A 13253-nucleotide genomic window follows, 5' to 3' on the forward strand; every position below is an offset into this window, starting at 1 on the left:
CCAATCCATAAACCAACTACTGGGTCTAGAGAGGCAGTGTAATCAAAATCACCTATCCCAATATAACACATGCTAATATATATATATAACGCCACTCCTAACCAATAAAATTGCCATGATTTGACATTTCATTGCACGTTTTGGGTTCATTTGCAGTGGCTCACGACGAAAACAATTACTTGATGATTAACCGATGCATGTAACCAAAATGTCAAATGTACCATAGCCAATAATTCACTTTAACCAAACAAAATGCGACATTCCGTGCTACTATTGACTGGCATAGACTATTGTTGGCCGCCTATTCGTAAATCTGTACTTACCATGAATAGTCATGGAAGACCCGTATATTAGTACGGGTCATTGGGATTTAATGATCGGTTTAAAAGCCCTTTTGTAATTGATTGAGGGATATGGAAAACCGAGAGTACCATCGCCTAACAATGGAATCACATGACTATACTGGCTAAGGTTCATGAACCCGGAAATAACTCAAGATTTATATGAAATATGTCGCATTGTGGTTGGCGTCTTTTCCTGGTGGTTCATCTGTTTTACCTTAATCGTGAGTAACTTATACATGATTCTGTATGTGGTGACTGGTTTAAGCTTTGTAATTTGAGTGCGCCATTGATGTACTAATGTACACATAAATGTACACTCAGATCCGTTTACTAGTACTCTCATAACTACGGCTTGCTCACATACATACTCGTATCTTAATACGTATGAACGTACCTAACCACACATCTACTGTTCCAAGTGTTTGTGTTGCCGAGTTCCAGTTAGTAACTAATCCAAGACACACTGGTACAATAAGTGAATCTGTTGTACTACAATGTACCTATAGTGATCCACTGGATTCATCAGATACATTTATACAATGGTCAATCAACGGTGGACAAACTGCTGTATACACCAAATATGGTAATAATCCTGGACAAGCAGGTGTTGAATATGTAGGAAGGACATCGTTATCTGGTTCTGACGCATCGTTACAAATCAGTAATTTATCAGTTGATGATGAGAAGATGTATGAGTGTTCTGTTAATACAATTAGTACCGGTACAACTCGTCAAATAACCACAGAACTTGTCGTAAATTGTAAGTATTATATTGATAATAATGAATGCCTTCATTGTAGCCTCGTCATAACTTAACTTCCAAGATAGTTAATAGCTGGCTTTTCCTCTGTCACCAATATTTCCAAGTTTGTAGTATTCACGTATGTTACTATTATAAGACATATTCATAGACATTACTGCACAATTTAGATATATGCCAGCTTGAAACTATCTGAATGGTAGGTAGAACTTGCATTGTACTGTATTTAATCAGACCAGTTATGCTTTAAATAATTTATATTTGCTCTGTTAGAAATACGTAAATGGCAAATGTGTCTATGGTCAAAATAAGTAATATTTTAATCATCAACTTATTGTTAAAAACCGCAAGTCTGATTGCGTTGATACTATACATTTAGGTACCTCAGGTAGACCTTTCTCAGATGTGCCCATTTTCTTCAGTTCTTTAATTGAAATGTGCATTGCTAACAGCGTAGCTATTTCAGCCGCTGCTATTAGACAACTATGTTGAAGTTGAGGTCAAGGTTCTGACTGGCAATTTATTACTTTCATCATCTTTCTATTCGAGCACATGTTTTAGATATGTCACCTTATAATGGTATAAACTCTTGTACTTGCACCAGTATCGCTTCCCATTTGATTACACTTGTGAGCCAAGTATGCATGCCATGGCAAGACTCAAAGCTTAAAATGCAGATTTCTGTTTAGAACCAAATTTAAATGGCATGTCTTTTCTGAAGGTATGTAAAGGTATGTACAGGGCAGCTACTCATGGAAAACATGGAGCGACTATTTTCGACTATATGCCACTTACAAGCACACGAAAATATAGTGGCTAATTTAATAAAATTCCTTGAACCAGACATACATTGCAAAAGTTCATCTAAAGTTGGAATTGGGTGTTGACCTCAGATGATAGCCTCAATGCCATCCGCATATCTAAACACAGCAAATATAACCATTACTCATCATATGAACTATGTCTACTGGATTAAACCATGGTGTTGACCCATTTACTAGCCTAATGATATCTAATTCAAGCAGTTCTTTCAATTCAACGTGCACCTTATTTCTCGTATTTAATGCAGCTCTCCTGTATTATGGCTGTGTCAATGTGCAATGTTACTGTTTTCCTATACCTGTGTTTACATCAGGGTATTGGTGTTTTAACTCCGACACCAGATCTGTTACCACTGCTACATTGATGCTACATTGATACCTTTAAGACACATAGTTTCAAAGCTTTCCCTTTCCTCTTACTACCAGAAATTAAGTTGAATCCCTCACACTGGCGTTACATGTGAAACTACCCTAAATACTAAAAATAGTACTGTTAGACCCATGAGCTTTCTTCCCTCTGGGACTGCATAATAATTACAATTTATATTGCCCGATTTCAATGTCTTTCCCATGTTGGTCGCACCACAATATACCATCATTTTCAAGCTACCATCACACAGACAGTTGGCTGAACACCAGTTGAAATTACTTACATAGGCTTTTAATTTACATACAATTCATTCATGTGGAAATGCTATTCGTATGTAAACTAGATCACTACATTTCTCTTCACCTTAAAATAGAACTTGTCAATCTTAAAATATATATATGTTATTTGATACTTAATTTTCTTAAAGCGATACATTAATGTTGAACATTTTTTTAAAATTTCATTAGGCAATATTTTTTTAAATATATAGACTTTAATATTGATTATATATATTTCAATACAATTTTCATGATGCGTTATATTTTTCGTGGTAATCATGCTTTCTTCCACAATCTCCATTTCAAATAATTTTCTTCCTATAACGTGGTTCATATTTTGTCTGTCTTGTGTTTTAGACTAATACTCTCCCCTTCTTTGAACTTTGTGAATTGTTTTGATAATTTTTGTGCATTTTCGACTTCTCCTTCGAAACCGAAACTTTATTGTTACTAATGTAGACTGGTCCTCTCTCAAGCTTGTTCATTTGATGAAGATATCTCTATTTTTGTAGAAGTTATGAATTTTTCACTGTCCCATACGTTTTATATGAGCGATGTATAATGCTTGTACTCCAGCAGACAACCGTATCATTTGAAATCTAGGCTTTTTCAGTACACATTGTCTGAAACTGGATGGGCAATATTTTCCAGAAATGCTCAAGTTCAGGCTAAGGTCATTTCAAGGTTTACGCGTTTGCTGCTTTTATATGAGTGACACTGAACAGTGGGGTGGGAGGGACTACATATCCATGCATTACATACAAAAATACGTTTCTTCTTATGGGATATAACATTCCAGTGACCATTGCCACAATTACTAAACTGTCATATATTCCACTTCTCTTATCCACATAGTAACTGCCCTGTGCCTTTGTCAATTACAGCAGAGTTTCACCGACCGCAAGGTCGCTTGTTAGAATACTGTTTACAGTATACAGATTTGCTTCAGAAAAAACAAAGAGCATTTGAGACAAAGTTCACTCCACAAAGCTCAAATCAGATGTTCTCCCCTGTGCTTGTCAGAGGTTAACAATCATTATACATTTTTTGTTAAATAATTAAGCAAGTTTACAAACTAGCAAGTTGTATATAGCAAAATGTTTTGAGCAGAAATTCAAAGCATCAAAATCACAGAAATTTTAGTAAATGTCCAAATTCCCCTCAGGTGTCGACTTAGCTTAGTGGGCTTAGCATAAGAGTGATTGTCCATCGTCAGTGTTTTCTCCTGTGCATCGAAAGCTTATCAATGTGAGTGATTGTCCATTGCAGTCTGTCTGCATCAATTCATAAAAACTACAAGCCTGATTGCTTTGATACTTGGTGTATGGTATGTGCCTTGAGTAGACCTCGCTTAGATTTGTTCATTTTCAATTTTGGTTAATATTGTTGTCATTTTTTCTTTCTATGCTTTGCACTTGGGTAACGCACTAAAGCACACGGCGTAATCTGCATATCAAATGTATTGAGGACATTAACTAGTTGCCAGTCTTAAACCACAATTGACCCCGGTGTTGACCTGTATTGTGTAGCGCAATTCAAAAGAATTTCACACAGACACCCTTTTTTGCTTGGCGTACTTTCTTTTTTCAACAATTTAAAATGAAGATCATGGCAACGCCGTTCCAGTCTGCATTTCTTCATGTTCACGAGGACTGAGTTACGTGTGAATAGAAGGTGTGGTACGTTCGTGTTAGTTAAAGTTATTGCAGTAACTTCTACGGCACTCTGATATTAGTATTCGGCGAGTGGTGAAAAAAACTCAATTCATCTCAATGATATTATACCTAACAAATTCACACTACTGAAACAAGGTTACTAAAATACGTAACTATGCATGAATGAATGAAAGTAACATTACAGTGTATTTTTCAGCAAACAATGTATGTATGCTATTGCGTAACTATGAATGAATGAATGAAAGTAACATTACTGTGTATTTTTCAGCAAACAATGTATGTATGCTATTGCGTCACTTGCTATAATATAAAATACTGCATAAATATAGTGTTTTTATTCATGGGATAGCGGGTATGAGAGTTGTATGTTAGGTGTAATTATGCAAGGTGAATGTCTGTTCGATGTAATAAAATAAATAACACATGTTCATACGGGCAATATTTGTTTGTCATCGGGCTGTTGCTCTTGACAATAATATTTGCGAGAGCAATATTAATATTATGGCCATGAACAACAGCCGTGATATTGCCCTCGCAAACATGTGTTTTATTTAAATATCGACAACGTTATGTTAAATCAACCTCACATAACGCTATATTTACACCATCTTACATCATATCTGCACGACTGCGCAGCTTATCTACATCACACCACGTAATGTTTTATTTATACCACGTAATGATATATCCAAACTATGTAATGTAACAACAATATTACGTCATATCCACATCACATGATGTCATATACACTTGTTACTAATATGCCACATCAAATAATGTAATACGTATCTACATCATATAATGCTATAACTGCATTACGCCATGTTATAAGTACAGCACGTAATGTCATATATGCAGACTCAAATGTCATTACTGCATCATGTAATGTAACACTAACTTCAGGCATTGCTATATCAACATCATCTTATGTCATATCTACATCGCGTAATCTCATAGCTACATCATATAATGCAATGCCTCTTAACATATAATAAGCCCATCAAGACTTGTGCATATCACATAATGTTTTACCTGTATCATACAACGTAATATATATATATATATATATATATATATATATATATATATATATATATATATATATATATATATATATATCAAATAGTGACATGTTCACACCACGTTTTATTTTACCTCATGACATGACAGCAATCAGATTCGCGTATTGCAGGTAGACATTTTCGTGTGTCGACCTGTTGCCATATTTGTATGTGTACACCCTTCCGGATACCTTATTCCTCAATTTACCTGATTTGCGCCAATAACTTGTTGAGGGAACACGATACGCGGCAATATTCGTGAACTGATTAGTTTGACAGCTTTGCGTTCACTATTTGACTATTTTATTTTAGCGAAAAACTAGGATTTTGTAGCGATTTCGAGTGATTTTAGTCGCAGCTGCCGTGCGTTTTGCCAGCGCGCTCAGCTGCTTTGAGATATTCGATTTGCGATTGCGCAGTTTGTCTACCTAAGAAGCGTGGGCTTTGCCTTGTGACGGCAAAAATGTGTTTGATTTTGTTACGTATTTTGCGGGTTTTGGTTGTATATCACATGATGTACAGTACATTTATTAAACGAGAATTGTGTTGACATAACATACATGTATATTCAAGCAGTGTGTAGCTCTGTGTGCAGCACGTTTTAATGTTCTAATGAAAGTGGGACGCAATGTAACGTATAGCCACACACTCGATGGCGCCAGATGTGTTTGTAAAACTCAATTCATCATCAGGCTGAAGGTGCGAGGGTGACCTTGAAAATGTCATGATTAAGTGCCACAATTTTTATTTTAAGCTTTATTCGGTATAATAATACAAATGTTCACCCCAACAGCGGTGGACAATCACATAAACCCGTGATATACCCTGGATAAAGTCTACATTAGTGCTTTAAAAAAAAATCATTCATAATTTAACATTGAATTACGTTTATATATGTGCTGCATTATCTCATTAGTAAGATCTTGACATATATAACTCACTAGCCAGCTGTACAACTATTGTAATACTAGTTATAATAAAATGTTTTAATTTATTTATATATTCATAAAAAATATATTACGGAATAAAAATATATATTATTTGTTGACTCGTGATTGAAAAGTATAAAAATATTCTGGTCTCAATCATATTCTTTTATATTTTACGACTTCCCAACCGGTATCCACATTATCAAATTGTTTATAAAAGCGATGACTCGAGTTGTATTTAAACGACTGCAAATAAAGACATGTGAAAAATCCAACATACATTTACACTAATGTAATAAAAATGCAATGAGATCATGATCTGAAAATATAATTATTTTCTATTGTCACATAATTGTAGAAAACATGGAGTAAATAAAGATATTGGAAAGTGTAGCACAGATTATTATAAATACAGTAACCACATGCCTCAAATCAAAAATTGTATGTATATTCTATGAGTATTCCCAAAATTGCGTTATATTAACTTGTCGGCAGTATTAATGATTTTACTCAGATAGGGTCTGAGTTGTATACACCTATTTTACATATAAAAGGTGCCTCAACAAGTACATTGGTTGCCAGTCACTAATTCAATGCTGGGTGAATTTAGTGTTTTCTACTTTTGTATCGCATTATATATTATTTAACAGTTGTCGAGTTGCTAGCTTCATGTTTTGATAACATATAATAAATGCTTAATTGCGGTCAACAAAGTACAGAGAAAGTTAAGGTTTCAATAATAAGTCTGTTTAAAAAAAATGGTCCACATGAAATGATAGATCGTTGTCGCATGTTATCTCTTCAACAACAACTTCAGATTAATAAGATCATCACTGTCTTATATAGTCTTATATTTTATATGTAAAGCAATTATACTCACAGTAAATCAATGCAGTCAATACAATAAATAACACATTTGCAATGGATATAGCAATGAAATAACATCAACACATTGAATCGTCAAAGTGACAAATGTATGCCGCCATTTAGTGTAAATGTATACAATTATGTGTATCTTACAGGTGTATTACACACTATTAGACTGGCATATTGTTAACCGTATATAGTTCGTTAATGTCCGGTCGGTTTAGAACTTAATCGTGGATTACGTATTTGACGTTGATATGACGTCAGTTCATGAAGCTTGATAACACACTGAGATACCAAGACATAATCGGATAATTTTATGTTAAAATGGTATTGTTGTTAACAGTATCGTCTTATATCTACATGATCGGATTTGGTTGAGCAGGTATTGTCTCATGTAAGTTTAAAATGCGGTGGTCGTCTCGCCGCATTGCATTTCCACTTTGTATGATCTGCAGAAAACATCTCACTGACTCATGTTCCCATCATAATGGATGTGTACGGTTTTATTAAACATGTTTCTGAAAATGAGTTTGGAAGTCACTCTTAAAATAACATAAAGTAAAATGACCTTGACTGATTACAGTTGCGACCTTCTGGTCAGCTATAGTGCTGCACTATTTCAGGATTTGTGGCCAACTGATTTTAAAATGTTGAAAGTAGTAACAGTAATCATCGAAAGGTTATATATATATAGAATACACCGGGAAAAGTAACTTCACGATTCGATACGACAATTTCCTAAGCTGACGAGCACAATGCCAGGCAAGTGGATTAAATAAGTAAATCTCGGGAGAAATAACCAGAACCGGACATATATCTACTGTCCAAGAATTCTCATTGTCGAGTTTCTTCGTCGAAAATTTGTTGAAATACAACGCAACCACTGATAAAATCATTATACTAAGTGAACCAATTTGCTATGCTGGGTCTGACAATGATTTATCGAGTTAAATTTTATTTCTAATTTTAATTATGTCATCTGATTTTATCATTCAAACTTTCGGGACATCGGAGTTGGCAATGCCTTTATCATGTCAATAAAATACCAAATTTACTTTCTTCCAAATAGATTACTGCAAATGCAACAATTTGTATATTGGAGGCAAAATAATGCATCGCATTATGCATATCTCGTGACTTGTTTTACATATACATGAATATAACTGATCACAATATGTTATATAGTAATTTTCTGAACTTGAAAAACAATAAAGTACATATTTACACGTTTTAAAAAAGTACAAGTTCATACTTACGAGTGAAACCTACACATAATTTTGTTTGTATGAGATACCGACATGTTGGATTTATCGACCTTCAGCGGTAAAACTTGTGAAAAAAAATTAAAAACAATTAAATAAATACTAGCAGCCTATGACGGTTGCCATAAAATACAGTGAATGGGCAAAAGGGCACAAACAACTCAACACACTCTGGTGGCGGTAATCAACATTTTGCTCACACAGTGTCTGAATTGTAGAAATCTAATTTGCATCTCAAAGGTGTTGAGGACATGAACCTAAGTTGCCAGTCTTTAATTCAAACAGAATTGACCCCTGTGTTGACCTGTATTGTGTAGCGCATACCGTACTATTCAGCGGTTGTTGAGCTTCTACGTTGTAATGCCCAGAAAAATTTCTAAAACATTTCTGCAAACAATATTTTGATACTCACTTTAAGGCTATGGCGTAGAGTAAATGTATACAATTATGTGTATCTTGCAGGTGTACTACAAACTATTAGACTGGCATATTGCTAACCGTATATAGTTCATTAATGTCCGGTCGGTTTAGAAATTACTCGTGGATTACGTAATTGACGTTGATATGGCGTCAGTTCACGAAGCTTGATGACACACTGAGATATCAAGACAATGGGAGTTTGAGTCATAATCGGATAATTTTATGTTAAAGTCGTATTGTTGTTAACAGTATCGTATTATATCTACATCCTTGTATTTTGCTGAGCAGGTATCGTGTCATGTAAGATTAAAGGTCGGTGGTCGTCGCGCCGCGTCCTGTTCAAAAGAAGACTCACAGCGACGTACACAACACGAGTAAAATACATTGTTTATTTCATGCAATTCGAATACGCGCTGCATGAAGACCACAGTCCTTTAAGTTGCATTTCCTCTTTATATGATCTGCAGAAAACCTTTCACTCACTTATGTTCCCATCATAATGGATGTGTACGGTTCTTATTAAACATGTTCCTGAAAATAAGTTTGGAAGTCACTCTAAAAATAACATGAATTAAAGTGACCATGACTAATTACAGTAGCGACTTTCTGGCCGGCTCTATTTCAGGATTTGTGGCCAACTGATTTTAAATTGTTTCAAGGTAATAACAGTGATCATCGAAAGGTGTTATATATATAGAATACGCCGGAAAAAGTAACTTCACAATTCGATACGACAATTTCTTAAGCTGACGAGCACAAAGCCGGGCAATTGGATTAAATAAGTAAATATCCGAAGAAATAACCAGAACCGGACATAACACTACTGCCCATGCATTCCCATTGTCGAGTTTCTCCGTCAAAAATTCGTTCAAATACAACTCACCCACTGACAAAATCATTATACTAAGTGTATCAATTTGCTATGCTGGATCTGACAATGACTTATCGTGTTAAATTTTAATTCTAATTTTAATTATGCCATCTGATTTTATCATTCATAATTCGGACATCGGAGTTGGCAATGCCTTTATCATGTCAATACTTTACGGGTGATGTAACACTCCAATTGTTTCCACTCATTCATTTACCTGATATCACAATTCACTATAAAGTATACCCCTTCATTTCATCAGAAAAAAATATAAAAAAAATAGCTGATTAGATACACTTTCCTCTGCAAATACAGTAATTCGTATATCGGCGACAAAATCATGCATCGCATTATGTATACCTATTTTATTCAAGGATCTCGTGAGTTGTGTTACATATACATTGGCAGTTTATAACAATTAAATAAATACTAACAGCTTAAGATGGTTGCAATGAAATATAGTGAATGGGCAAAAAGGGCACAAACAACTCAAACATACTGTGGTGGCGGTAATCAACATTTTGCTCACACAGTGTCTGAATTGTTTAAATCTAATTTGCATATCAAAGGTATTGAGTACATGAACCTAAGTTGCCAGTCTTTACTTCAAACACAAATGACCCCTGTGTTGACCTGTCCTGTGTAGCGCATTCCATGGTATTCAGCGGTTGTTGAACTGTGTAGGTTGTAAGGCCCAGATATATTTTAGCGTTTCAATTCAATTCAATAGAATGATATTCAGACACATCCTGCCTTGTTTATGTAATGTTCACAACAAACTAAACATTTACGCTCATGTTTATGTGTAGTGTCGTGTATTAGAAACACCACGAGGAATTTAATAGCCCAGTCGTTAAATGCTCTAACTGCTTTGGTTGCTATGTGAGTTTAAACCCCTTCCGTTAATGATTTAGAATGGCGATCAAGTTACAAGCCTGATTTATATTGACAGTTTATACAATATGACACAGTTATGTAGCTAAGATAATGCCGGTTCAAGCAATATGCCAAAGTAATAATTACAACATCATATGAATACAACTGTAGGATTTATAAATACGATCGCAGGATACACTGCATCACTCGCGATAATAGCTACAATACACTACAAACGTCAGGGTGACGTAATAGTTTTCTGTTATATCACGTTACGACATTACGTCATGTTGATATATTATGACGCGATGTAGGTATACTATTACGTGCAGTAGAAACTTTATTATCTGATGTTTTTATTTCATTACGCCGTGTAGAGATATATAATGATGTAACATTCGGTTATATGCTGTGGAACATGTTTTATCATGTTGATATACCATTACTTCGTGTGGATACATCATGACATAAAGTGGATATAATGATCTGGGATGTAAAAAATATTATGCGATGTTGATATGTCATTACGTCATGTAAATATATCATGACATGATGTGTGTATAGTAGTATGTGATCAGTAAGAGTATTATGTAGTGTTAATGCATCATTACGTCGTGTAGATATATACAGTGAACTGACCGACTTGGAGCCAAGCCCTACTCCAGGGTCTGTGCCCTAATTTGCCATGACACAACTCTACTTCACATAATATCATACGTATATCACATAATGTCATGTGCGCCATGTTATGCTATATCGAAATCTCATAAAATCATATCTACACTACGTAATGATATACCGCAACATTTAATGTTTTATATACACCATATAATACCATCAGCATCATACCGATATGCCTACATCAAATAAATGTAATACCTACTTATTACTTTGTGTTGTGAAAAAGGCGCAAACATAAATTATTATGAAAATTAGCAATTAATATGGATGTATATAAGCCTAAAACTAATAAGATTGTCTTAGAATAATTATGTCGGAAGATTTATTTAAATAAGAAACTAATTATTATGCGAACCAGGTAATTCATATGCACATATTTTAATGTAAAATTAATAAGTCCTGCGCAGTGCTATAGACCATTTATGTACCAAGAAATGTGATTAGAAATTGAGATATCGACAGAAAAAAAGAAAACGTTAATTATCATGCAATTTAGGTAACTAATGTGCACAGATTTTACCCCAAAACTATAAGATCTGTACATAATCCCAGGGCATGTATGTAACAAGTTTTATTGAAGTGTAATGACTAGTACTTGTAATATCAGCGGAATGCGGAAAATTGAATCGATTGGGTAATTAGGTAATTAATATAGTAATAAAGTATTTTTACTAAAAACTAATCAAATATGCGCATTGTCCTAGGTCATCTATGCACTAAGTTTCCTCACAATCCAATGAATAGTTCTTCAGATATCAGAGGAACAGTAGTGGAACAGATAACAATTAGCTAATTTTCATGCAAATTTGGTAATTAAATCCATAGCTTAAACCTATTAAAATCTACGTATACTCAACATAACGAGTAAGTAAGTCAAGGACATTGTTAATTCAATTGTGTGCATGCACACTGTGCAGTTATCGCATTTGCATCACCCGTTCATTTTCGCCTATCGCTTTCGCATCACATATTGGGCGATTTTTTATGTTAAGCGACAATATTAATAGAAAATATTCTTTTATAGATTTGAACGAATCATATTTGAGTGAATTATCAACGGGTAATTACCAAAAATCATTTAGATTTACAATTAGTCATCTCAAGTCTTGGGCATAGACAATAGAATAAATTTTTGCCCCTGACATATGAAATCACAAAAAAACAAAAAATTTGTATGTACGGCCAACTCGCAAATAAATGCAATGTTTGCCTAGTTTGTCTAGATCACAGAGACATCAAATATCCATACATACTGAAATATGTTGATGATTGCTCTGTTCATAATATATTAAACAACCCATATGTCATCAGAAAACCTATACTACTTAAACTAATCCGCCAGTCTTCACTTCAAACACAATTGACCCCTGTGTTGACCTGTATTGTGTAGTGCATTCCGTGGTATTTAATGGTTGTTAAGTAGTTGGTGTAAGGTCCACACTGGCGTTTCCATTCAAAAGAGTGACACACACAAACACTTTAAAAACTTTAATTTGGACATAACAAGGACTACATGCTTTTTGTATTGGAAATAATAATTATTTAAACCTTAGTCAGCTAAATCGTTCACATATAAAGCGTTTTTGAGACGATCAGACAACCACACAATATGTGGTAGTGTTATCATACAAAACTGTGGTAAATTTGAAATATTTCCTTGACGTATTAAAATACAATAAATGAACCAATTATGTTAAATATTGAAAAAAAATTGTAAAACACGGTAAATCTGAAGCTACTAACCGGAACAGTGATGAATTTGAAATATTTACATGACGAGTTAAAACAATGTGTTAATACATGCGACAAATTATCTTAAATATTATAAACATGTTTGTAGAATACAATGATTCGAAGCTACTAACCGTGAGATTCGAACACATGGTGCCTGTGTTTACTTACACCTTATATCATTTCGGCCCAGAATTAGTTAAACATGTCTTTTTTAAGAAAATAGAACAAATACTACTAGAAACTTGCCTACGCTTCGGAAACTGTGTCTACAATTATTATAAATAAATAATCTTCTGGTAT

At 34.2% G+C, this 13253-nt stretch overlaps 1 protein-coding gene across 1 annotated transcript in view; it reads left to right on the forward strand.

Annotated features, from left to right (window-relative positions):
* The first annotated feature begins 728 nt into the window (after nucleotides 1-728).
* Nucleotides 729-13253, forward strand: part of LOC102809598 (neural cell adhesion molecule 2-like) — a 29126-nt gene continuing 16601 nt past the window's right edge. The window contains exon 1 of the mRNA XM_085498874.1: nucleotides 729-1097. Coding sequence (XP_085355000.1) covers nucleotides 729-1097 — 369 coding nt within the window. The remainder of the gene's footprint in view (nucleotides 1098-13253) is intronic.

Source organism: Saccoglossus kowalevskii, chromosome 5 (genome assembly GCF_978046115.1).
Source record: "Saccoglossus kowalevskii chromosome 5, keSacKowa6.1, whole genome shotgun sequence".
NCBI lineage: Eukaryota > Metazoa > Hemichordata > Enteropneusta > Harrimaniidae > Saccoglossus > Saccoglossus kowalevskii.